Source organism: Nanorana parkeri, unplaced genomic scaffold (assembly GCF_000935625.1).
Source record: "Nanorana parkeri isolate BGI_ZX_2015 unplaced genomic scaffold, ASM93562v1 scaffold938, whole genome shotgun sequence".
NCBI classification, from domain to species: Eukaryota; Metazoa; Chordata; class Amphibia; order Anura; family Dicroglossidae; genus Nanorana; species Nanorana parkeri.
Window position 1 is genome coordinate 95503 of NW_017307206.1, and position 27063 is coordinate 122565.

A 27063-nucleotide genomic window follows, 5' to 3' on the forward strand; every position below is an offset into this window, starting at 1 on the left:
ATAGTTCTCCTTAGGGTAACGGGAGGAAACAAACTAGCGTCCTCCCGTCACCCTAAGCTCAGTATACTGCGATCTACAGCTTGCGGTATACTGAGACGCTGAAGCGGATCCCGACAATTATGTCTGGATCCGCCTAGCTGCGTGAGTGACAGCTGGCTCTGCCTATCTAGAGGCGGAGCCAGCTGTACCCGCCCCCTCCCGTCATCGCTGGAGGATCGAAGGGGGGAATCCAGCCCCTCCCCTGTCAAGGCAGAGAGCCGTGATAGGATCGAGAGGTGAGCGAACGCTGGTATGACACATTTTATAACGTACTATAAGTTTTTACACAAATATTTATTATATATACACTGTTTCACGATTGCTTGACACGGAGGTGACACCATATGATCCCTACCGTTATCTAATTTCCTGAAGGGCATTTAGCGCTGTACACTTCATTACACCATTATTCTGTAGGCTTTTAGCCTGAGTTCAGCAGCTTTTTTCCTTTTTGGTTTTAGAAATTTTAGCTCCGGGGTCATATTAATATCCATTTTAAATTTTAATCCATCTTAATTTAGTTTTACTATTTCCGTTAGCGCAAGTTAGTTTGGTTCGCTGGAGGATCGGAGCGGGGAGGGGGGAATCCAGCCACTCCCCTGTCACTTCAGAGAGCTGTGACAGGATAGAGAAGTGAGCGAACGCCGTTATGTGTTCGCTCACTTCCCGATCTACTGAGCCGACCTGTGACAGTCTCATTGTCACAGGTCGGCTAGAACTATAAGGGGAGTGAAAAGCACTCCCCTCATAGTTCTCCTTTAACAATGGTCGATAAACCAATGGTTATAGCCTGGTAAAACCAGATTATCAAATAAAGGAATCTGATAGGAGCATAATGAGAGGCTGGCACACAAGAAATGATTCACTCGTTAAGATTATTCCCAGAACTGGGCAGCCAATCAGAAAGATACTACTAGAGAGCCTTCTGGAAAAAACAGGGATACTGAACTCCCATGAACAACATGTATTTGCTGCGGATTTCAGGGATTCTGATCATCTGACATTTCAGGATACCTTACCTGCGGAAATTTTACATTCTGCTTTAGAAGAACATGTGGGACAACTCAAATTGTCTGGGAGGAGTAGTTTGCATCCACCCTGAAACACCGAGGGGTTGAGTGGGCATATCTCACAGTTGGATGGATTGACCCCATAAACCATACAATCTTTTACTGCAATGATTAAGTAATTTCCTGCTGATAACTCCTGTATCTCACAGAAATAGGTCGTCTTATACAGAATACATAGCATGTACCAAAGCCCATTGCATGGGCAATCACAGTTTAGTTCTGTCGTAAACTCACAGTTTCACAGTTAAGACATCTGGTTTCATTGGTTAGAGTTCCCTGGAAGATCTCGTGAACCCAGGTGAGGTCAGGCTTATCAGGTTCCTGGAGCTCCAAACTCCCATTCTGCAGCTTGCCATTCTGGGTCTCCTGTTTCTTCTCCTCTTGCAGCAGGTCAGCAATAGTGTTTAGAAGGTAGTTTAGAAATTCATGAGCATCCTGTTGCATGTAGTTGTCGAACAATTCTGCTCAAACATAAAAATAAATAAAGGCCACGATACTTTAAAGCCAGGATACATTCTTTTATTACTTTAGGTTATCAGCAAACTTACCAAACCAATGCCCCAGGTTTATAGCTATATTACAAATGTAAATAATTCAACTTTGTCAAGGTTTCATGTGAACCAGTCACTGATCACACCTTGGACATGCGGTATGATCATTGTAATGCTACTCAATGTCAGCAAATGAGTTATTTACATTAATATGAAACATGCTTTTAGAATGCAATATAACAAAATGTGCATTGTACAGCACCCACGATGACAGGAAACATTTTTTTGATATGTCTTCACAAATCTGACTGGTTACCATGGTTTCCTACATGGTGCAATCTTTGTACTGGTTTACTAAAACAGCCTTTATAACGTCAGGTTCCTTACATATTTTATGGCCCCAGTTTCTAGCCAAGGAACATGTTTCAGGCTGTTTTTGTCCGCTATCAAGAATTTTATAGTCAATGCAGCCATCGCTAGTATTTCAATTTGTACAAAATATTTACACATTTCACCACAAGAGTGCAGTGCTGTTCATGAAATTCACGGAATGGATTAAATGGACAAACTACACTCTCATTAAATTTGCATTAACAAATTTAGCCCTCTAGGGGAGATTTTATTTATACAATCTATGAAAACAGTAATGGTTTTTGTGATTTAAAAAAAAACCACATAAATCAAAAAAAAAAAATGATAAAATGATTGGTTACAAAAACTTTAATGGATCTTTTTTTCTTAAATGCCTTCTAGGATCTTTCCATAAATGGTAGAAAAGTGCTAACTGCTGATGGTGAAAGCAAGTTTTGGAAAGTAGTAACACTCTCTTTTTAGATAGGCAAACTAATGTAGAAGTGGTGGCCACATTGATTTTGCACTGTGTAGCCCACTAAATTTAAATGCCATGCAGATACAAAAATGTCACTTCCTTTAGTTATGCATTAAACAATCTCTGTATATTATAACATACTTAAGGCACATCTAAACATTCACTATGGGGAGGGTGGGGGGGAGGGGCTAGAGGGATGACATCACACACACATACAGAAAATTTTAAAAAATTGGAAAACGTTACTGATATACATTAAAGGGAAGATCATTGTGAAACTTCGAATGATGGATCTAATAAAGAAACATGCAGACCCCTACCCTAGCCATCTAAATTTTTTCTTAAATCAAGATTGGAGAAATGTACAATGCTAAATTGGCAAAACACTATTTTTACACACACACACACACACACACACACACACACACTCCAGGGGTGCAGAATTCCTATCGCCCGAGACATGCAGTTTTGGGACATTTAGCCCGGCTAAGTGTAGACGGGGAGCCATTTTGTACAAGTGATTTTGAGCGACTGTACAGATTGTCTGTCCCCTCCCCGAGCACCGACTCTCTCCCTGCCCGCTGTCTCTCTCCCCGTCCACCTACTCCCTCCCTCCTGTGGTTTTAGGGTCACGTGCTCTTCTGGGGGACCCGGGACCACAGCAAATTACATCAGGATGGAGAGCAGAGCGGAGAACTTTCATTCCCTGGTCTGCTCCATGTGAACACTGAGACAGGAACACTGTACTCGCAGTCTTCCTGTTTCAGCTGTCACAGGAGATCGTGCTTGAATTCCTATATTGGAAGGGACACCATCAAATGCTATCACGCAGGGGCTTGTTAGCTCCTGTGTGATAGCAATAAAGTTAAGTGAAAAAAAAATGAAGTGAAAAAAGTAAAAATTAATAAAATACATTTAAAAAAAAAAAACAACAACAAATAATGAAAAAAGTAAACAAAAAAAATAAAAAAAGTGATTAAAAATGTAAAAAAATAAAAGATAAGAAGATAAACATTTTATACATACGTGCGCCCCTTTCCCCCTCAAGCTGGTCCCAGGCTTCGCTGTGCCCCGGTGCGAGTCCGGGACCAGCATAGTGCCACTCTGACAGGTGATCAGAGGGAGATCGGTACACGAACTCCCTCCGGTCCCCTCTCCGCTGTCAGAATGCGGAAGTGTTGTACATTACATCACTTCCGCATTCTTGTGTCATTCTCCAGCTTCAGATGCTGGAGAGAAGCTGATGAAGCAGATCTGTGCTTCATCAGCTTCTTTTGGGGGGTCCTAGGTGACGTTAGGGGTCTTGGAGACCCCTGATGTCTCCATCTTTTGCCATTACATAAGGGGGTTTCTTAGCCCACTATGGGATAGCAATAAAGTGAAAAAAAAATTGTAACAAAAAATAAAAGTTTTCCCCCCAAAATTTAAAGCTACACATAAAAAAGAATTAAAAATGTTTCTTTTTTAAAAGTCCCCCCCATACATACACGCATGCAAACAGGCGTTGGGTGCGCATACGTGCGAAAACGACGATTGCGCCGCACATGCTACATATCGCCGCGAACGTCGGAATGAGAGCAATAGTTCTAGAGCCATCAATCACTGATAACACTAAACTGATGAGCGGTAAAAGCTTATAAAGCGTCGCCTATGGTCAATTTTGGGTATGTTAGTTTTTTTGCGATTTCGCTGGTGCGCACAATTTTAAAGCTTGACATGTTTGGTGTCCATTTACCCAACGTGACCCCGTCTTTAATATTTTACCAAAAATATGGGTAATAATCATTGTTTCCTAATACAATAAAACAATTCCTTTTTTTTTTTCAACATTTTCAATAATTTTTCCTTAATCACTTGCCGTCCGCCCGTAGTAAAAAAACGGACGGACGGCACTGCAGCATTGGCGGGTTGCCGTCGAAGCCTCAAAAAATGGTATAAAATTTATTTCAGTACAGCGTTGCATGACGGAATAAATGTAATTCAAAGTACCGCAGCACTGAATACTGAAAAATGGCCTGGCCAGGAAGGGGGTCTAAACACCTGGTCTTGAAGTGGTTAAATAAGATTATTCTTTGTATCATGACAAGTAGATTGACACGAGGGACAAGTAGATTGAGCCTCCACTTTAGTCCTTGGACAAGTCGTTTTTTTTTCTAAATGTCCACACCCCTGGACTCACTGGCCACTTAATTAGGTACGCTTTGCTAGTACCAATTTGGATCCCCTTTTCTCTTCGTTAACTGTCTTAATTCTTCTTGGGATAGTTTCAGCAAGGTGCTAACAAACATTCCTAAAGCTGGCCATACACTTTACAACCATCGCAAGACCTTTAGTCTTGCGATGGTTGTAAAGTAATTAAAAAAACGTACGATCTGCCCATCTTGGACAGGCAGATCGTACTTGCGATCATCGCAAGCCCGCCCCCCTGAGGCTTTTCCGATGACCGCAATGCTGAACGGGCAGTGTGCGCGTGCGCACACCGGCCCGTGCGGCATTGATCTTACGATCATGCTAAAAACCAGCCGAAAAATCGTACGATTCTCGGCTGGTTTTCTAGCATGCTCCTTAGACAAAAGACGTGCGACCGTACAGTAAAAACGGTCACACGCCTTCCATACACTTTGCGATTATTGTACGATCGCGGGATTTCCCGCGATAATCGCACAGTGTATGGGCACCTTAAGACAGTTTGGTCCATATAGGACATTACAGCAGTTGTTTCAGATTTGTTAGCTGCACATACATGATGCGTATCTCCCGTTGCACCACAGCCCAGAGGTGCTCTATTGGATCTGGTGACTGTGGAGGCCATACGAGTACAGTAAACTCATTGTCAGGTTTAAGAAACCAGTTTGAGACAATTTTAGCTTTGGGGCATGGCACGTTATACTGCTGGAAGTAGCCATCAGAAGATGTGTACACTGTGGTTATAAAGGGATGGCCATGGTCAGCAACAATACTCAGGTAGGCTGCAGCTTTTAAATGATGCTCAATTGGTACTAAGGGCCCAAAGTGTGCCAAGAAAATATCTCCCAAATCATTACACCATCACCACCAGCATGAATCATTGATACAAGGCAGGATGGATCCATGCTTTCATGTTGTTTACGCCAAATTCTGACCTGACCATCCGAATGTCGCAGCAGAAATTGAGACTCATCAGACCAGGCAACATTTTTCCAATCTTTTACTGTCCAATTTTGGTGAGCCCTTGTAAATCATAGCCAGTTTCCTGTTCTTAGCTGACAGGAGTGGTACCCAATGTGATCTACTGCTGCTGTAGCCCATGTGCTTTTAGGTTTAACGTGCGTTCAGAGATGCTCTTCTGCATATCTCAGTTGTAAAGAGTGGATATTGGAGTCACTGTTGCCTGTCTATCAGCTTGAACCAGTCTGGCCATTCTCCTCTGACCTCTGGCCTCAACAAGGCCTTTTTGCCCAGAGAACTGCCGCTCCCTGGATATTTTCAATTTCAGACCATTCTCTGTAAACCCGAGAGATGGTTGTGCATGGAAATCCCAGTAGATCAGCAGTTTCTCAACTCAAACCAGCACGTCTGGCACCAACAACCATGCCATATTCAGAGTCACTTAAATCACCTTTCTTCCCCATTCCGATACTCGGTATAACTTCAGCAGATCGTCTAGGACCATGTCTACGTGCCTAAATGCAATGCGGTGCTGTTATGTGATTGGCTGATAAGATATTTAATAAAGCGGCCAGTGAGAGTATAAATACCTATAATTTTTTTTATAGTGATCTCCAATGGCTAGAGCTATAAATGGACAATATAGCAGGATGTACTCCATTAATCCTTCAGAAACTCCCCCAGGAAAAAGAAATTAGCTTAATTTTGTAAAAATTAAAGCACAAGAAGTAGTTGATTCATTTGATTTTTGTCATTTGTATGTCCATCAGGCAAATGATTTAATGTAATACACAACCCATCTTTGATGTTACATACACTGTCACACTGGATTTGAATTTTAATAAAGTGTGAAGTTTTGGAATTCTCTGGGATAGTGCGGTCTGTTCGTATACTAACACAATCCATCTGTTTAGTACAAATTATTTTTTTTGCATCTAGACAAAGTACCAGAGGACCACAGTGTACCCTAGACTCATGTAAATTATATTTAGAATGTTTGGAGGTAATCAGTTGAAGTAAAAAAAGATTCTTTAAAATGTCAGCGATTACTGCATAAACAGACCATTGGTACTAAAATCACAGGGAGAAGGAATGAGTTGTGAAAGAAATGGGTCAAGAAAAAAACTGCATTGCTGAAACACAAATGAACCGACTTGTGTAAAAGTCAGGTTTCCTGCTGGTAGGACAACTTTGGGAAGAGCGGAGCTAAGTAGTAACTGCTATGTAAAGACAGAGAGAGCAGGGAAATGTCCATTTACTTACAGAAGAAACGATCAAAATGTGCGAGCGAAAAACAAAGCGCTCTGCTTCATCAACCTAATTCTGTTCCTTTGCAGTGTTCTAGCCATTGAGTATGCAGCTCTGTGCAGTACCCATTTAACTGCAGAAAGACATAAAGAACTGCAACCATTTTGTTGCCCAATAAGAAGCCGATAGAAGAGATGTCTTAATATTCATATTGCCGCCAACCAATTCCTCTGGGTGCTACCTGTAAGTCAGGTCCTCAAATAGGATCCTATAGGTTTTGGGGTCACCAGGTTATTGATATTTAGGTTAACTTAAAACACTGGCAAACTAACACCTCGGGTAACACAGGTATATCACAGTTGTATCATCGGCCCAAAAAATCTAGAACTTCGGTACCGGTTGAGAGCCACTATTGGTGGAAAGGGGAAAAAGAGAAGGTTTTTTTTTTTATGAAGTCACCAAAGTTTTATTTTCCCAATAGAAACATCCATTTCACCTTGAGGAAATACAGCTCTACTTCTCTCCTGACTGGAAATAAGACAGTTTACACTACTTTTCCTCTTTTACTAAAATGAAAGAACCTGGGCTAAAAAAAGTAATGATGTTAATCCAGTTCAACAGAACTCCCTTATCTGCCTCTGACACTTCAATGCACCGATATTACTTGCACAGCCTAATCATGCAGCTAACACTGCTAAGAGGACTAAAGTCTCTTATCTAACCAATATATGTTCATATCCTTGCATTATACCATGCTTTTGTAACACCGAGCAAGGCTGCCTCCATGTTACTACAAAAAGTACATGAATTTAAATAGGAGATTTCCACGTGACTCCTTAATACCTATAGGCAGTAGTTTCAAGTGCTAAATTTTGTTAAGGTGTTCGCATCCCTACTCTGTTCCCTCCATCATGCCTAAAGCTAGGCACCAGTAACTGGGTAAAATTCAGAAATATTCTATCCCCATTATGTTTGTTAACCATGAGACAGCGTTTGTGTATTATAATGTGCATACCATTCTCTTTCCTCAGTCTGGAGATGAATTTCTTGGGTGGTATAACCCCCACTTTCTTCTTTTGCGTGGCAATGCTGTTAAAAAGGTCTGCCAAACATGTGAGCAAGCTTTCCTTCTTCCGTGGCTGGACCTTGTATGCCAGAACTTTCTCCCGAAACGGGCGACAAAAATAAAGTGCTTGTAGGACAGAGTTGCAGTAGCAGGTGTTGCCAAACTGTAGAGAACAAAAAAAGGAACAGCAAAAATCAGTTTAGCTTTAACCCTTAGTTGCCAAGGCATTTTTATTGTGCACACATGTTATAATCCACATTTTAGATCTGAAAATTACTTAAAGGAGCACTATGAGGTGAGTGAAAATCACTCACCCTCATGTTAGAGCCGACGTGTGACAATGAAACTGTCACGCGTCGGCTCAATAGATCGGGAAGTCAGGGAACACATACCGTCGCTCGCTCACTTCTCGATCATCTCCCTGCAGAGAGCCGTGACAGTCAGTCAGGGCTCCCTGCAGGGATTTCCCCTCCCCTCTCCGATCCTCCAGCGTTGACTGGAGGAGTGGACAGGGGAGGGTACAGCTGGCTCTGCCTCTAGATAGGCAATGTCGGGATCCGTCCCGGCTGCAGCGGTCTGAGTTTACCGTGAGCTGTAGCTCGCGATATACTGAGCATTGGGTCACGGGAGGACGCTAGTATATGTTCTCCTGTGACCCTTAAGAGAACTATGGGGAAAAACACTTACCCCATAGTTCTCCTTTAAAATCACCCAGAGTTTTATATTTCCTAAAAGCACAGACCCAGTAGAACTAAATTGTGGCAGTTGCAAATGTATTTTTTTTTCAGTGTTTTTTTATTACTAGGGCTGCAACAACTAATCGACATAATCGATTATAATCGATTATTACTATTATTTATTTTAACTTTTTTTTTTTTACTTTATTTCATTGCTATCACACCCCCGCTCACTGGCCCCCTATGTGATAGCATACTGGTGGTGACAGGTTCTCTTTAAGGTGACAATAGGGGTCTATTACACTGTGATGACAGTGTTAAGTGAGTACAGGAACCTGGAATAAATGGCTGCTTTAAAACACAACCATTTGCTGCTAAAAATAAAGAGCAATAAGAATAAGGTCTGAAAAGCATTGACTCAAAGTGATGCAGAAATACATAAATGTGCTTCCTACAGGAGCACACACATGATCATTTCTTGGAATACAATTCAATACCCTATTCTGATAAATCATTAGGAAGTATGATGTGGCTTCAAGTGTGCCCAGAAATAAATGCATTTAGTGGTAATATGACTGTGAATATTTGTAGAGGGCACTATTTTTAGCTCAGTGAGAACTGCAGACTCCACTATTTCAGCCAACAACAATAATAAAAGAAAGTTCACTAAAAATAAAATGATGTGTAGCTACGGAAAATGGGTACCACGCTTAGAGTTATTCTAGAAAATCTTTTCAATGATGACTATGAGCTTAAAGTGTCAATCAACTCCGCTCCAAGCTCGCTCCCATGACAGACCACAATCTCACGCTTAGTTAGCTCATTTGTAGTCCATCACAGGAGTGAGCTTGGAGTGGTGGCTACTTTACAACACACACAGGGACCATGGGGAACAAAAAGTAGCCACCCTCCAGAAACAAGAAGAGTGTTAGCACCAATCCAGAGATGATCTGACTGTTGAGTGCGTCGGGAAATCTTTCTTTTAGTACTTTGTAAAGCCCTTCCATGTGCACCTTGCTAAAAGCTAGTTATGAAATGATGAGTGTGTTTGTTTCACTTCTCCACCCACCCCATCATCCATTCACAGATTCTTTGACAGGATTTGTGAATTAAGCAAGTACAACTCTCATCAGCCATCACAGCAGAGGGGCTTGTAGTTCTCAAGTCTATTCATTCTTCCTTGCATCCATCCGTATTGCCAAATGTCTGTACCGTGGCCTGGAGGAAGAAGGAAGGAACCACCTGATCATGGTTGCAATGCTTTACTGGCTCCAATTAAAAAAAATAATAAATGCAAATTGTTTTATTGAATAAGTGTGCATTTATTATGTTGGTTTTCAAAAAGTGGACTATGCCTTTATGTTCTTTACAGTTAAAAGAAAAAACAGCACACAATCATAGGAGTATTCCTTTGATGCTATGCACATAGCTCAGAGAAGAGAGAGAGAGAAGAGAGAGAAGAGAGAAGAGAGAGAAGAGGAGAGAGAAGAGAGAGGAGAGGGAGACATAGAACTGTACACATAAATCGTAGGTTTAAAACTTAAATGTACATTTAACCACATATGACTGGATTGCTGGGAAAGAAAAAACAACCCCAAAGTATTTTGACTTGCACATAATTGGATGATGGAAGTCAGAGATTTATTTAGTTAAGAGAACATTCCCTTGCAAAGTGAAGAGAATATATATATGTCTTCAGTAAATCAACCCCAACATATTTTCTATGAAGGTAAACCAAATAAAGGATCTGGCTGCCTTTCTACAAATCATTTGCCTGGACATCAGTTACAGACCGGAGCAAAACTGCGTCCAATGTATTCCAATGGTATTTTTAGCTCCAGTTCACATCGCAGTGTTCCGTTCCAGAGCAGGTAACAAAAATTGCAGCAGGCCCTATTTTACCTGCTCTGGAACGCATGAAAATGCATCAAAAACGCATGCAAACGCACTGGAACACACTAAAATCCCATTTTAAACTAAAAAAAAATAAAAAAAAAATATTTTTTTACCAAAAACAGCCCGGAACGCATCAAAAAACGCGGCAGAAACTCATGCAGATCTGCTCTGCATTTGGTGTGAACAAGGCCTTAATCCTTTTATAGGAATCTAATGGGGATGTAGCTAAACTCCTGTAAATTGTATAAGTCACTGAAAATAGATAGCTTTAGCAAGCCGTAAGGTGCTAGAAACAAAGTACAATGTCAACCTTAAAATCATTGGTCAAGATATATATGGAATCTTGTATTACAACTTAATCTCCAGATAGCAAACAGATGGTCAGGGGGGTTGATATATAATGTGTCAAAGTTTATCTCTACTTCTTCTACATATTTTTTGATCAGTCCCTGGCACCAAAGGAGCTTACAATCTAGTGCCTTAACCGCACACGCAAGCACATACAACAAGCCAAATACCTTACCAATATGTTCTTGGGCTGTGGAAAGAAAATGTCCAAGTGCAAATATCAGAAGAACATACACACAGCTAGAGTTCCTGGAATAAACTGAACCCAGAAATCACTAACTGATCCATGTCTCCCTATGTATAGTCAAAAGGTGCATGCTGTGACCAAGACAATAATGCCACATAGGAGATAGCACACAAATTACATGATCCTTTTGGCCACAACCCACAGGTTACTGAGTTTATTCTTTTCAACAAGGGTGGGTGTTGGGGTGATGTGTTACTAAGCTGTTACTGTATTACAGAGTCCCAAAGAAGTGACAACTTCAGTTTCCTAACAAGGTCAGGGACTGCACAAGTTAATTTTACATTTGAAAGCTTTAGATTATGCCAGTCACTCCTACTTCAGTACATTGGACCAGTAACCCCGGAACCTTGGAAAAAGCTTAACCTGCTTAACCTAGCTCCAACACTTCCTGGTAATGTTGACAGCAGTGCCACCCTATTCAACCTTCTGCACCTTTCTTCTGGCCCATCACTATGATGGGCAGCCGTCCTTGGGAACAAGATGCAGAAAGGTGTCAGGCCATCCTTCAAATCTAGGAAGTACAGAAGCCTCTGTTGTAGGCTTGCAGCACACTTGTAAATTTCTGAACTTATGTGCACATCTCTAGCAATTTTTATTTTACTGTCAGTTGTACTTAAAGCTTGATAAATATATACAACAAAAGCAATGTGAGAACTGGTTTTGACAGCTGGGCTCGTAGAAGTTAAGTACTGAATTTTTTTTTTTTCAACGTGGCATTTGTGTGGCAAAAATGGTTCCAGTAAATGAAAAATTCCTTAGGTGATAGATGTCACACAAGCCTTTGTACTCTTTGAGATATGTTCCCTTCCATAGCCAACCTTATAGGATCAAAAACTTCAGTCAGGTAACTACCCATTCCTGAACCAGTTGTGTCAAACTAGATTTACCCATCAACTCCCAAAATGTATCCATTCATAGTACTCAAGTGTCACCTATCTACTAAGAAAGCAGGAATCTGAGAAATTAGAATTAAGGATGCCTGCAAAACCTGCCTAGTTAGGCTTTGTCCATCACTTGAGTCAGTACACTACATTACTCTCTATTGCTGTGTGTATAGGAAAAGCCACAGCAAAAAACAGTTAAAGGCTAAAATTACCTTTCTGAACATGTTTCATATTAAGCCCATATTTAATTACATCAAGTTACCATACCGAGGAACAGACATGGAGGGAAGGAACAGTCGGCAAGAGCCAGAGCACTGCACTCACGATCCACTAAACATGGTTGCAAAGCTTTACTGGCTCCAATGCAAAAAAAATAATACATGCACATTTGTTTCTTTTGTGACGAATTGTGCATGAATTTTTATGAAAAAGGTGGAATTTCCCTTTCAAGATCCCACTGAAGATACTTGTCTGCAACAAGGCAAGAAACTTATAAGACATGAACAGCAAAATTAGCCCCTATACATTTGAATATAAAACTTTCAAATGCTAACATAAGACAAATATGGGTATACTTTACAAAAAGGGAGTAAAATAACATGTGTCACCTAAGTGCAATTGGCAAAACTGCCCCTGTGCTGTTCATACTCTCTAAATATATTAGGCTCCATCACTGAAATAGCCAGATAAATGTGCAGTAAGAGCAACACAAAAATAAAAGGAAAATGAGCAACACTTACATTGACCAAACCAAAGTAATGTTCATTTACGGGAAATTGCTCCGGGCCAATCTCTTTTTCCAATGTTGAGGCATTGGTGCCCTGTGAAAGAAATACAATGTAAAGGCTTATTTTTGATGACAGAAGTGGGTAAAAATATTACATTTAGTAAATACAGAATACAACAGAACACCATTAAATTTGTTCTCTAGATCTTACCAAGTCTTTGGAAAACATAGCAGCTCTAAGCTTTGATTTAAGCACTATTTGTTTTTTTACTTTCAACTGAATTGACAGCCAAATGACAAATTTGGTTCCAATAAATTAAAACATTTGTTAGGTGATGTCTCACATGCCTTAGCACTCTTTCAGATATGCTCCCTTCCATAGCCACCCTTATAGGATCAAATTAATCGGTTAAAGAGTTGAAAAGTTCCACAATAAAAACTTAAATCAGGTACCTAGCCAAGCTACCAATTGCGTCAAACTAGATGTTACCAAGTCTTTGGAAAACATAGGTCTAAACTTTGATTTAAGCACCATTTTTTTTTTTACTTTCAACTGAATTGACAGCCAAATTACAAATATAATTTCTTTCAATTGCGGAGAAAAATATAAGTTAGCAAGCTTTCAGCATTTGGCAATCCTTCCATCAAAGGCTACAAGGGCAACATGAGTTTATCTATAAGCAGTGGGCACCTGTCTCAATTATATTACCATCTCCATCACTCTCGGCAGTCAGTGCTACATGCCCCCAGTAGGGTGCTCCATTTTCTTTCTATGGTTACCATTCTGCTTTCTGAGGATCTCAACCTCAAGATTTCCAGGAATAATGTTTACCAGTGTGAGATCAAATGTGCAAAGATTTTTTATTTTTTTTAACTTCAAGCATTTAAAGTAGAACTCTGTGTCCCTGTTAGGGAAATGTTCTCTTATTGACTGTCCCAGGACAAAAAAAAGAGTCTAAAAGGAAATCTGCCTAAAGTGAGGGTACAATCCAAACTTTGACAACTGTCACTAGAACAGATGTCTCCACTGACAGTTGTCTATAAACAATTAGGGAAAATTATTTAAATGTTGGATTTCCACATTCACTACTAGAATTTCGTTAATTTGAGAAAAAATTTCCATCTTGTTCATTTGATTTTTTTTTGTAACTCAGGGCAAAATTAACCATCAATTTGAGCCCATCAGCTATAGAAAAAAATTGTTTTTGGAACATTGGTTCGAACAAAATTTTAAAACACAATTATGTCTGATGTTCTCTATTGTAATCCTTAGTCTCCCTCACGCATTGAGAGTCCTGCACCATATTATTAAAACTAGGGATGCACCGATACCGATACAAGCATCGGTATCGGCGGCGATACCGAGTATTTGCATGAGTACTCGTGCAAATACTCCAAAACATAAAACGAGTACCTGTGCCGCGTCCGCCATCTTCAGGGACCCGGATCCGCCGCACACAGGACCTCCATAATTAAAACCAGATTATAATTCATGTCTCATAAGAATAAACATTCAGCACCAGAGATACTATGGGCAGTAATGCTTGGTACCTTATATTTGTAAAAATACTGGACAGGTGTATTACAGTTGTAATCTGCCAAATAATGCAAAGCAGTGATGCTCCAACCATGCAGTGATGCTCCAACCATGCTTGATTCACCAATACCGTTTTTTCGGTATCAAATATCGCTATTTATATTTTGGTACTCGCCGATAACAGTGCTTCCACTAGCATGGAGCGGTCATCCAAGGCAATCAGGAATCTGAGGGGAGCGTCATAACCCGCCGCCCAGCTTCTTGATTGCCCGGGAAGCCGGCTCCATACTGATTGGCTGGCCAGCCAATCAGGAGCCGCCAGGTATCCTGATTGGCAGGGAAGCCAGTTCCACGCTGTTTGGCCAACTTGATGCTGATTGGCTTCGAAAACCGGCTTCCTGGCCATTCGACATTGAGCCGACTTTATGGCCAATGAGTCATTACCCGCCGCCTGTCTTCTTGATTAGCTTGGAAACTTGGCTCCATGTTTCCTTGCGGCACTGCCGGTCAAAGGAAATCTCCCTCTGACCGGAAGTTCCATTGTCGGGAAATTACCGAAGCATTTTGGCGAGTATGTGTACTAACCCAAATACCGATACTAATATTGGTGCATCCCTACAATACAGTATATGACTCCTATTATTACATTCCTCAGTCCTTAAAGATGGACTCCTAAGAGATGATTAATAAGATTATACATGCTTTATTCTTCCTTTCGACAGCAGCTGGCGCTCTTCTTTGCTGTCCAACATCTTGGGTTGTTGACGGACCTTGGCAATGCAGAATTGTTAGTCAGTCTTATAGGATGATGCCAGAAAGCTGTGACCGATCAGGCTTTAAAGGAGAACTATGGGGTTAAGGCTTTTCCCCATAGTTCTCCTTAGGGTAACAGGAGGACACAAAACTAGCGTCCTCCCGTCACCCTAAGCTAAGTACACCGTGAGCTACAGCTCGCGGTATACTGAGACGCCACAGCTGAAGCGGATCCCGACAATTCTGTCTGGATCCGTCCAGCTGCGTGAGTGACAGCTGGCTCTGCCTATCTAGAGGCAGAGCCAGCTGTACCCGCCCCTTCCCCCGTCCGTTCCGCCAGTCAGTGCTGGCGGATCGGAGCGGAGAGGGGGGAATCCAGCCCCTCCCCCTGTCACGGCAGAGAACTGTGACAGAAGCGAGAGGTGAGCGAACACCGGTATGTGTTCGCTCACCTCCCGATCTACTGAGCCGACTTGTGACAGTCTCATTATCATAGGTCGACTAGAACTATGAGGTGAGTGGGAGAAAAAAAATAGGGTAAATATATCACCTTCTCCATCATCCCCAAGGGAAAAGGAGCAGTTAACCCATGTATTGTGGAAACAGACCTACTGTAAGGGTAACTTGAAGACTAGCTTCACACCTAGGTGATTGCGCTGGTGAGCTGTTTCCGCACATTTTTGTTTGCGCGATTTTGCTTTGAAAACGGCACGGTTTTCAGTACATAGTGATGTCCATGGGACCCAAACCATGTGACAACTGCCCAAACATAGACACGCGATTTCGGCCACGTGACGCAAAAGGTGTGAACAGTCTGAATTGACTTACATGCAGATCTCTGTTTTGTGCGATATCGCGCAGATAATTCGCCTAGGTGTGCACCAGCCCTCAACATTAACGGCGAGCATACACTGGTATCAGCTTTGTAACCCACTCTTGTTATGAAAATTTTCCTCACAATGTCATAATGGTTTTGCAAAGAAACACCTACATAAGTTAAAAATCACAATTGTAATACGTTTCAATATTTGCAAAAACATATAAGTGATTCTCTGTGTACAAAGAACAAATGTTTAAAAAAAAAAAAATCACTTCAAAACATAGGCAGAAAAAAAATAAAATAAAAATAATCTGTATTCTATACCAATACATTCAAATTTGCACATCAAACTGGTTATTAACCTAAAAAGCTCCTGCTATAAATACAGAAGCAATGGTTGGTCTGGATCTTCAACTCTGTGGTCAGATTGAATGTTTCTAAATACATATAAACATAGATATATCTAGAAGACAGTCTGCACTACAACAGATGCAAGATAAGTATTCATTACGTTGCACCTGACCTTTCTATAACCATACAACGTCAGATCTATGGACTTAATATTTCAAAGAATACATTTTAACAAGGCGTGTCACTGTAAAATGAGGTACAGTATTGAGTTCTTCCAAACTGAAAACACCAGGATAAACAAGAATATCAATTGTATTAAATTGCCAAAAAAGAATGTTACTACAGCTATGCTATGACCAATGCACTATATATGTATATATACTGCAGATCCTTAGACATGGCAGCTTTATTTTAAGCAAGTACAGAAATTATCTGTTGATCTTGCCAGAAAAACAGTGTCCTTGTCACTTTTTGTGACCAGTACTGGAAGGCAGTGCCTGCACCCGGGTGACACCAAAATGACTGACAGCCATTTTGATGTGACCCCCTCTAAAAAGTCAGGCAGTCGGTCATGGACCGAGAGCCCGACAGTCTCAGGAGAGAGGAGGGGACCCGGCGGCATACGCAGGCGTCAATCAGATGGCCGTGCATGCGTGATGACGACACGGTGACACCTGGCCTAGGGACGCCCCTGCTGGAAGGAAAAATAATGTTCCCATCACCCATATAACGGAGATGACCAAATGCAGACATGTTTGAAGTCCTGCTTGGGTGTCAACCATAACTCCCTCCATAGATACAGTGAGGCGAGTGTAGCCATCCACAGACAGGAAGTGTGTTTTTAGGAGGCTTTACAGAAAATAAATGGAAAAAAGCCTAAAAAACAAATGAAGCCACCTTGTCTAGGGACTTGTAAGTTGCACTATATTACATTTTTGGGTTTACATATACTTTAATGCTTGCATTATTTTGGAATAAACAAAACAGAACCAACACATTGCTCTGACAGGTATATTTCAGCAACAAAAGGAGCTCGAGTTCTGTTAATAATACATGGTTTTCTTTTTTTCTGGTTAGGTTTCCTTCATTTATCTACAGTTGTGCTCATAAGTTTACATACCCTGGCAGAATGTATGATTTCCTGGCCATATTTCAGAGAATATGAATGATAACACGAAAACCTGTCACTCATGGGTAGTGTTTGGCTGAAGCCATTTATTATCAATCAACTGTGTTTACTCTTCCAATCATAATGACAACAGAAACTACCCAAATGACCCTGATCATAAGTGTACATACCCTGGTGATTTTGGCCTGATAACATGCACATAGGTTGACACAAAGGGGTGTGAATGGCTATTAAAAGGGAACCATCCTCACCTGTGATCTGTTTGCATGTGATCAGCGTGTGTGTATAAAAGGCCAATGAGTTTCTGGCCTCCTGACAGACCCTTGCATCCTTCATCCAGTGCTGCACTGACGTGTCTGGATTCGGAGTCATGGGGAAACCAAAATAATTGTCAAAGGACCTGCGGGAAAAGGTAGTTGAACTGTATAGAACAGGAAAGGGATATAAAAAGATATCCAAGGAATTGAGAATGCCAATCAGCAGTGTTCAAACTCTAATCAAGAAAAGGAACATGAGGGGTTCTGTTGAAACCAAACCACGGTCAGCTAAACTGTCAGCCACAACTGCCAGGGAAATTGTCCGGGATGCAAACAAAAACCCACAAATAACTTCAGGTGAAATACAGGACACTCTAAAAGCATGTGGTGTGGCTGTTGCAAGATGCACAATAAGTAGGCACTTGAAGAAAGATGGGCTGCATGGTCGAGTCACCAGAAGAAAGCCATTACTACGCAAATGGCACACAGTGTCCCCCTTACAATACGCCAAACAGCACAGAGACAAGCCTCAAACCTTCTGGCACAAAGTCATTTGGAGTGATGAGACCAAAATTGAGCTTTTCGGCCACAACCATAAACGCTACATTTGTAGAGGAGTCAACAAGGCTGATGTTTTGGGTATGTGTGAGCTACAAAGGCACAGGAAAGTTGGTCAGAATTGATGAAGGCACGATGAATGCAATATGTTATCAAAAGGTACTGGAGGACAATTTGCATGCATCAGCCCGGAAGCTGCGCATGGGACGTACTTGGACATTCCAACATGACAATGATCCTAAACACAAGGCCAAGTCGACCTGTCATTGGCTACAGCAGAATAAAGTGAAGGTTCTGGTGTGGCCATCTCAGTCTAACCTCAATATCATTGAGCCACTCTGGGGAGATCTCAAACGTGCAGTTCATGCAAGACAGCCCAAGAATTTAAAGGACCTGGAGGTTTTTTGCCAGGAAGAATGGGCAGCTTTACCATCTGAGAAGATAAAGAGCCTCATCCACACATACCACAAAAAGACTTCAAGCTGTCATTGATGTTAAAGGGGGCAACTGGGGTATGTAAACTTATCAGCACAACTGTATATGTGTGTGAACACATGTGCTCACAAACACAGGCTTATTGACCTAAAGGTTAGCGGTAAAAGGGCTCATGTCAATGGCATCATTTTGACATTAGCTTGAGACGCTACCAAGATCAATCCGAATTCATTGACAGCTTCGTTTTACATGCAGTTAAAGTTCTTCTGACCTACATTTGACTTACTTCAAGTGGTTTTTGCATTCCCACAGACGTGCATGGGAATACAAAAACTTGCCTGACAGGAGCAAAAGCTCATTGACACAGGCCCTAAAGTAAATAAAGAGAAATCAAACTTTTTTTTCACAGTTTGAGACATTAAAATGGACCTTGGAAAATGAAAGTTCGCTCCTTGTCATTCCTTTCCCTCACCAAAGTACCAGAAGGTTGTTTTTTTTTAATCTTAGGAACTACACATACATTCTTTTTCTCCTCATATACTATTACTCTCCCACCTCCTCATTCTGCACCTAGGTGAGGGTGACATGTGCATTGCCCACTTGCTGCACCTTGGATACCTACGTCACATATCCCAGGAGCCATTACTGTCTACCAACCGTAAAATCCTATGACATCTTGCTCCTGGCATGGCAACATGTAAACGCACAGATCTCTATAAGTGTGTGAGACCTGGTGCCATGTCATCGAAGGGCTGGCTAAAAGAACCAGGAAGAGACCACCAGTTTCCCATGACAAAGTAAGATGACAGCGCGGGCGGGACCTGTAGTGGAAGAGAAGTGCAAGAGAAAAGGACAATGCTGGATCTGCTGGGGCTTGTAAGCTTAGCCCTGCAATATGAACTGTTATTTTCATTGGGAGGTGCAAGATCCACTTCAATAAGTCAAATACGGAGAATGCCAAGGAAGTAAGGCAATCACAATAGCTTTAAAGGTATTCAAAATGGAAAACTCTTAATTTTACCCTTGCAAATGAAAGTTGTGTGGAATTTTTATGACCTACAGAAGATATAGCAATATATGGATAACGGATGCCTCACACCTCCTCCGGCATCAAGAAGATATACAGCAGATAGCTCTACAGACTTCACGTACTAAAGCTGTCCGACAGAGGTGTTTTTCCACATTAATGACATGATCTTGAACAGGTCATGGAGTAAATGGAAAGGTTTTCACTGGAGTATTAATAGCCACCTTGAGCAATATAGATCTTTGCATTGTACATACATTATATTTTTTAATAAAGTTGCCACACAGGCTTGCAAAAAAATAAAAAAAATCTGTTAGGCTTCCCCTTACATCATTCAAAGAATTATGTCAAGTAAATTCATATACACCACACTTACTTTTGGAAGTTTACAAACTCTTGGTTGCCTCTTCAGGCAAATACTGTATGTCCCTCCTTACATTTGCAGTTGGGAATTGGGAACTTGGAGTTTCTCTCTCTTCAATGACAGTGTAACAAGCTTTATGTCTTGCCCATAAATCCTCCATTGCTAATGAGGTACAAGAGCAGAATTTCAAGTTGTTGAGTCGGGGGTACACAAGATTTACTTTGCGTCCATGTTGGAGATATTTTTCGTAACCTGGTACACTTGTGCACATTTTCTGGCACTGCCCAAAACGTGACTTTTTGGACGGAGGTCGGTACCCCGATTTTATGACTTACATCTGTGGATTTAGGGCACATTTTTTACTTGCTTCCTATCAATCAGGTTCCATTGTAAAGATACAAGTCCTCCCTGACTTGCCAGCTGCTGAATGCTGCTTGGGCCTGTATCCCGTTGCTATGGAAGCAAACAACGCCACCCTCCAAGAACACACACATACATATACATATACACACACATATACATATATATAAGATCAGTTGGAGATAGGCTTTCATAGTTCTTTACTGCATGTCCCCATTGATTTCAATGGGGGTCTGAACGCATGACAAATGCTGTAAAATAGTGCATGTAACAAATTCTGCAACATGCATTCCACGTTTTGTTCGTGTTTTTGTGCATGCAAACATGGAGGAAAAATGTGCTGCTTCTTGGCTGCGTTTAGGGTGCCATTAATTATTATGACACACTAAGCATTGTTTTTTTGCACGTTTCGCTAACACATGTCAACGCGCATTTTTATGCTGTGCTATGGTAGCCCATTCTTTCTGAATGTGTTGGCAGCTCACCCTAACACACAAAATAGACAGGGGGGAATTTATCAAAACTGGAGCAGTTGCCCATGGCAACCAATCAGATTCTCTCTTCAGTTTGTTCAGTTAAAATTTGAAAACGAAAGAAAAAGAAAAGCCGATTGGTTGCCATGCACAGCTTCCCCAGATTTTGTCTGCTCCAGCTTTGATAAATTCCCTTCATTGTTTTTATTCTTCTGCAATGCACCACAAAGTACGGCGTAAAGCATAGGTGCATCACCACCTACTGTAGTTAACTGATGAGATGTCAACATTAATGGAACCATATTGCACTACAAATTAGGCATTACGGCAAGGCACAGTAAAATGGGCTTTGGTAAAATAGGTTTTAATCGCACGTTATCACAATGCACAGTTCTGAAGGGGCCCTAAAGGTAACTGAGAAAATAAAAAAGCAGTGAATATGATACTTGGAGAGAACATAATTAAAGTGACATTAAAATCAAACTTTTCTTTGCCCTTCCTAATCCTGCTGTAAGGACTTACCTTAAATGATGCCTCTTGATTTGATCATCTTCTTTCCAGTAGTTTTTAGCTGTCCCTCCAGTGCTGGTGCGGGTCTACGATCCAGCGCTGACTCCTCTTCTCTCATGTCACACGGAGTCTGTGCGGGTGCACGTTGCTCCATAGACTTACCTTGCGTCTCTCCTCGTCTCCCGGCCAAACATCTGAGCTGCGCATCCGCCCGCCCTAAGATCCTTTGCGGCCGTCCGAGACTCTTCAGATGTTCAGACGGGAGCACTTTTTCTTTTATATCTTTGCATATGCAAAAAACGCTGAGGGTTTAATAACCCTTTACGGTGAACTTTTGCTTTTAAAGTACAGCACTTTCTGTCACAAAAAAAAACTGTTCCGTTTCAGCAAAATAATACGATGTCTAAGCGTGATGATTCATTTTAAGCAATTTCTAAACAAACTGAATTGTTTGTATCACTAAATTAGGAAAACTGAGCGGCTGTTGATGTGTTTTTGGCCCGAGTTGCAGCACTGGCCGGCAAATCTGCGAGTACGAGGAATGTCAGAATACAATGCCCTGACCTATCATCAGTCTAAAGCAGTCCACTACCACACCGGCCGCATTCATACTTGTGAGCATTTATATGCATTTTAATGCTCAGTGTGTGTGAGAAGGGGTGGGTACCCATCATCCCAATCCACTAGAGCTGCAGCTAACGATTATTTTCAAAATCGATTAGTTAGCCGATTATTAAGTTCGATTAATCGGTTAATCGGATAAACAATAAAACAAAGTTTAAAAAATGGCTCCAGTGATAGAACTACTAGTTTGTATTGAGGTTGTAGTCCATCACAGGAGCAAGCTTGGAGCTGTGGAAGTAAAAAAGATAGTGTGGTGTGCAATATAGTGAAATGGAAAGTGTAAAATTATACAGCAATGCATGCAGAATGGCACCGGCTATAGAGGACTACAAAACCCAGCAAAAGCACATTATACAGCACAATGCAGAATACCGCCAGCTATAGAGGAATACAACAAATCCCAGCAATAGTACATAATAGCTGGCGGCATTCTGCATTGCGCTGTATAATGTACTATTGCTGGGTTTTGTAGTCCTCTATAGCTGGTGGTATTTAGCATTGTACCACTTTATAATGTACTATTGCTGGGATTTGTTGTAGTCCTCTATAGCTGGTGGTATTCCGCATTGCGCTGTATAATGTATTATTGCTGGGACTTGTAGTCCTCTATACAGCGCAATGCAGAATATCACCAGCTATAGAGGAGTACAACAAATCCCAGCAATACATTATACATACAGTGTATAATGTATTGCTGGGATTTGTATTCCTATGTATAATATACAGCACAATGTACCATCAGCTATAGAGGAATACAAATCCCAGCAATACATTATAGAGCACCATGTGTGGGAAAGTGCAGGCTTACCTGAGCAGTCTTCCAGCAACTTGCTTCTGAGATTGGACCTGTCTATCAGCTGCTGTCATCCCCCCACCCCTGCTCCTCCTTACTACATCTCCCCGCGTGCCTTGCCGATCGTGGATGGGCAGGAAATGTGAGGCGGGGAGGAGGTGCGGCGCGTGGAGCGTGGATGCGAGCGGGTCTGGCAGCGGCGAGCGTGAGGTGGGGAGGAGGTGCGGCGCACAGCGTGTGGAGCTGTGAACAGGGATAACTGATCGGAATTCGATTAATCGATTATTGAAAAAGTTGACAACTTTTTCAATAATCGATTATAATCGATTAGTTGTTGCAGCCCTACAATCCACGCATACCCTCAAAAAAAACACACCTGATCCTCAGAGCACAACACATGGAATGTAAAACACATGCCCATATAAAATGGATTGGTCAGTGTAACATACGTTAATGACGCAAAAAACAAAACTCGTCCACAAGTATGACTGGGGCTTAGCACAGGGGGGTGTGTACATTATTACTACAGGCATTGTTTAAATGGACCACACGCTATAAAACAAGGTCAGCTTATTTTAAACGATCGTATGAGGTGCAAAAACACACTTGTGAGTTAAGAAAAAAGTGAGAATATATACTTACATATTCTGAGCATATACCTTACCCTGGCTCTTGTTCGCAGTGCATAGGTGAGGGTAACGTCACAATCCTTCCAGGGAAATCCAGCAAATGTCGAGGGTCCCAATTCTCACAAGAAGCTCATGTGCTTTGCAGGAGTGTCATCTTGTGAGGTTTGGGATATTCCACATTCCCTGGGAATCTGGCTGGAGGGATAGGGATATTATGGAAGCCTGGAGTAAGGCAAGTCTGTATTTGAATATTTCTCCCCATAGGTGTGTCTTTGTACATACATCAATTTATAAAGGTGATGGGAGCTCTTTTTTTTTTGTAAGGCTTACAGCAACAGGCTGACCTTTATTAAGCCATCAGTAATGATAGAACTTGTATGCAAGCAACAGCCACAATTATATTCAGACAGGGTTGCACAGATACCAAGTACATGTACCGATACTTTTGAGCTCCAAGACTAGACTAGAGAAAAATTAAAAAGTTAGGAGGCAGCTGTCATTTGTAAGGAGCACACGGAGCTCCTGGGATTTGTACATCTCTGTTTAATGTACGATTTTGTTTTTATAAATATAAATAAAGGGACGCACAGATACCAGTTTTGCGAATACTGGTACTTGCCGAGTACTTACAAGTACGAGGGGGAAAAACTAGAAAAAAATGGTACATGCATGAATCTATAACCGGCCTTTATAGCAGGGCGCACATTGGGAAAAAATGTTTTGTATTGTTGTAAGCCTTCCCAATGTGCGCCCTGCTATAAAGGCCCGGTTATAGATTCATGCATGTACCATTTTTTCTAGTTTGACTATTTTGGGTTAGGGGGACGCACTGGAGTCCCAGCGTGCATTTTTGGTTGCTGGGCCTCCAGTGTGTCCCTGCACCTTATTAGGAGGAGTTGGCTACCTCCAGGTACACCTGCATGTAATTTGTCAACTTCATTAATATGCTCACACTTGGAGACTCGGATACATAGAGTTAGGACCACACTTTGCAGAGGTGCCTTGGCGCGGCAGTGTGGCTTCTACATATTTTTGGCCAAAAGTTTGTGCAACTAAAACCTCTGATTTTAACGCATACTGTTGACAGGGCTACTTGTTTGGTTGCAGGCTGGCTGGCAGGTTGAGGCTGGGGAATTTTTGTGTTTTGTATACTTACAAGTATGAGTACTGATACATTTTTGTTTATTGTCATGTGACAGTTTTTCTAAAACAATACAAACTAATGATTTCAGGACAGTGGTGGAGGGCCAGAGCCAGGTCCCAAGTATCTGCACTGGTACTCAAAAAGTATCTGTACATCCCTATTAATTCAGACATTACTGTAAGACAGGACCGCAATTACCCTTAAACTGGTAGAAATGTACCTCTGTAGTACAGATCATTTTAAGGACATTGAGATAATTAGTGATTCTGGATGCCTATTTACCAACCAACCAATGTTTTTCCTACAAGAATATTCGATATTCTACAAATGAATGATAAACAAAATCTTTCTGAAATACCCAGTGAACATCATGTTTAAAAGGATGTGCCATCCAGCCCCACATTACAGGAAAATGTACAGTTTACACAACCTGCAAAGCCCCTTAGGCTATTCATTCTGTATTTGTAGAGCAGGGGTGCCCACAATATTTCGTGTTAAGATCTACTTTTCAAATGACGAGCTACATGAGATCTACCAACGAAAAAAAAAAAACTCCCTCGCTCTCTCCTTGCTCATCCTCCTCGCTGTCTCTCCTCTCTCTCCTTTCTGTCTTTCCTTGCTCTCTCTGTCCTGGCTGTCATTCCTCGTTTTCTCTCCTGGCTGTCTCTCTTTGCTCTCTTGGCTGTCTCTTCTTGCTCTCTCCCCTGGCTGTCTTTCCTCTCACTCCCGTCTGTCTCTCCTCTCTCTCCTGGCTCACCTTGCTGTATTTTGAAAAAAGTGTAGTGCACCAGGCTGTGTAAACGAATATTCTTTGATGTATTACATAGCACTTCAACCACCAGTGTCCACCAGAAAGGTGTCAGGGAGCTTGGCTCAGCAGACTCAGGCTAATAGGTAATCATGTGTGCACAGCTAAATAAATATACCAAAATGGAATAAAGGGGCCGCCATTCACACCCTTCGTGATCTACCAGCATCAGCTTTGAGAGCTACTGGTAGATCACGATCTACCTAATGGGCACCCCTTTTGTAGAGAAACAAAGTGGATATATTTGTTAGGCACTATTGTCCCTAGAGGTTTGAACATCGAACTGGATTTCAACTGTTTTTTAAGGAATGATTAAATTGGTATAATCGCATATCATTATTTAAGTGTTTTTAGATGGTTTAATTATCTCCCCATTACTTGTCCCAGTTCATTAGAAGGTTTATGCACCACCATGCAATTATAGTTTGACACAGAGCTTTATGGTCCCTATTTATCATATATAGTATACATAAGTAAACCTTTTCCACACTGTGTTTATAAGTTATACTAAAACATTTCCCACACCATCCTCTATATGTTCCAGTTATTGTTCCTTGTAGCATTTGCTTTATACCGGTTTATGGTTTTTGCATTAGACGTTCATGCACCATTATGCAATCTATTTTGATACAGAGTTATATGGATATCCTTTCGGTGTCCTCCCATTTATTATTACATAGGAAGTAATGTGGCATTATACATATAATAAACATTTCCCACGCTTTGTTTTTCGCTATAGTATGACATCTCCCATACAATCCTTCATATACCTAAGTTATTGTTTTTTGTATCATTTGGTTATTCACATTAGAAGTTCACTTTATGTAGGAAAAATCCTTCATATATCTTAGCCTTGGTCCCTTTTTTAGCATACAGTTTATATGGTTCCCCTTGTTTAACATGGACTCTTCAAGCACTCTTCATGCTGTAAGCAACTATTTTGATCGCACCGGACCGCACTGCAGGCACAATGTGCCTTGCGATCCCGTGCGGGCTTTCGCATTGCGGCCGGAGGGCGTGGCTACAGTGCCATTCACTTCACTGGCCCGCCACGCCCCCTCCAGCCTGGCAAAAAACGAGCAAACCGCAATGCGATGCAGTGCGTTCCGGCCAGAATCGGACATAGTTGTACATCTGCAGTGTGAGATCTATGGCACTGACTGACAGTCTCTGGAGATTTGATGATGTCACTGCTGTGCTGCTCACTGTTCTCTTTGCTGAAGACTCTGACATGAGGAAGCAAACCACGGTGCAGAACAATGCATAGGGAAAATATTCAGCTGCAGGAAGAGCACATCAACACTGGTGACTCGTCCTTTGACCTCTGCCTGCCTTTTAGGTCAAAGCTTCCAGGGTTCAGTGCCTTTTTAAGGACCATGTCCATGCACTTGAAATTCTTCTATACAGTTGTAAAATTTCCCTGTGCGAAAAGGCATCTCTGACCACAGGAGGCACTTGTTATTGTCTACTAGATAACTAAAAACCCAACTATCACAAGTGATGCTTGAGCTGGGGAGTAACTCTTGCTATCAGACTGCCCTACCGCGCCCCTTCCAAAAAATGGACATTGTGCGTCATCATAGCAGCTATGTCAGCAAATGCTTTTTGGAGGCTGGTTAACCCCTTCGTGACTGACGATGTACAGTGTACGTCGCCAGCATCGGGGCTGTTTAAACAGACTATCGGCGACTTTTGCCACCGGGAGTCTGTTTAAACTTGTAGAGCCGACTGTCGGCTTTACAACAGAAGCGATCCTGGCGACTTACCTGTCGCCAGATCGCTTCTGCGTCCCGAAGAATGGGTGCAAAAAATGAAAAAAGGG

General features: G+C 41.6%; 1 protein-coding gene across 1 annotated transcript in view; it reads right to left on the reverse strand.

Annotated features, from left to right (window-relative positions):
- Positions 1-27063, reverse strand: part of LOC108795141 (ubiquitin carboxyl-terminal hydrolase 12-like) — a 45287-nt gene that overhangs the window by 14042 nt on the left and 4182 nt on the right. The window contains exons 2-4 of the mRNA XM_018566332.1: positions 12683-12763; positions 7840-8053; positions 1344-1570 (exon numbers count right to left, since the gene is read on the reverse strand). Of these exons, the coding sequence (XP_018421834.1) occupies positions 1344-1570; positions 7840-8053; positions 12683-12763 (522 nt within the window). The remainder of the gene's footprint in view (positions 1-1343; positions 1571-7839; positions 8054-12682; positions 12764-27063) is intronic.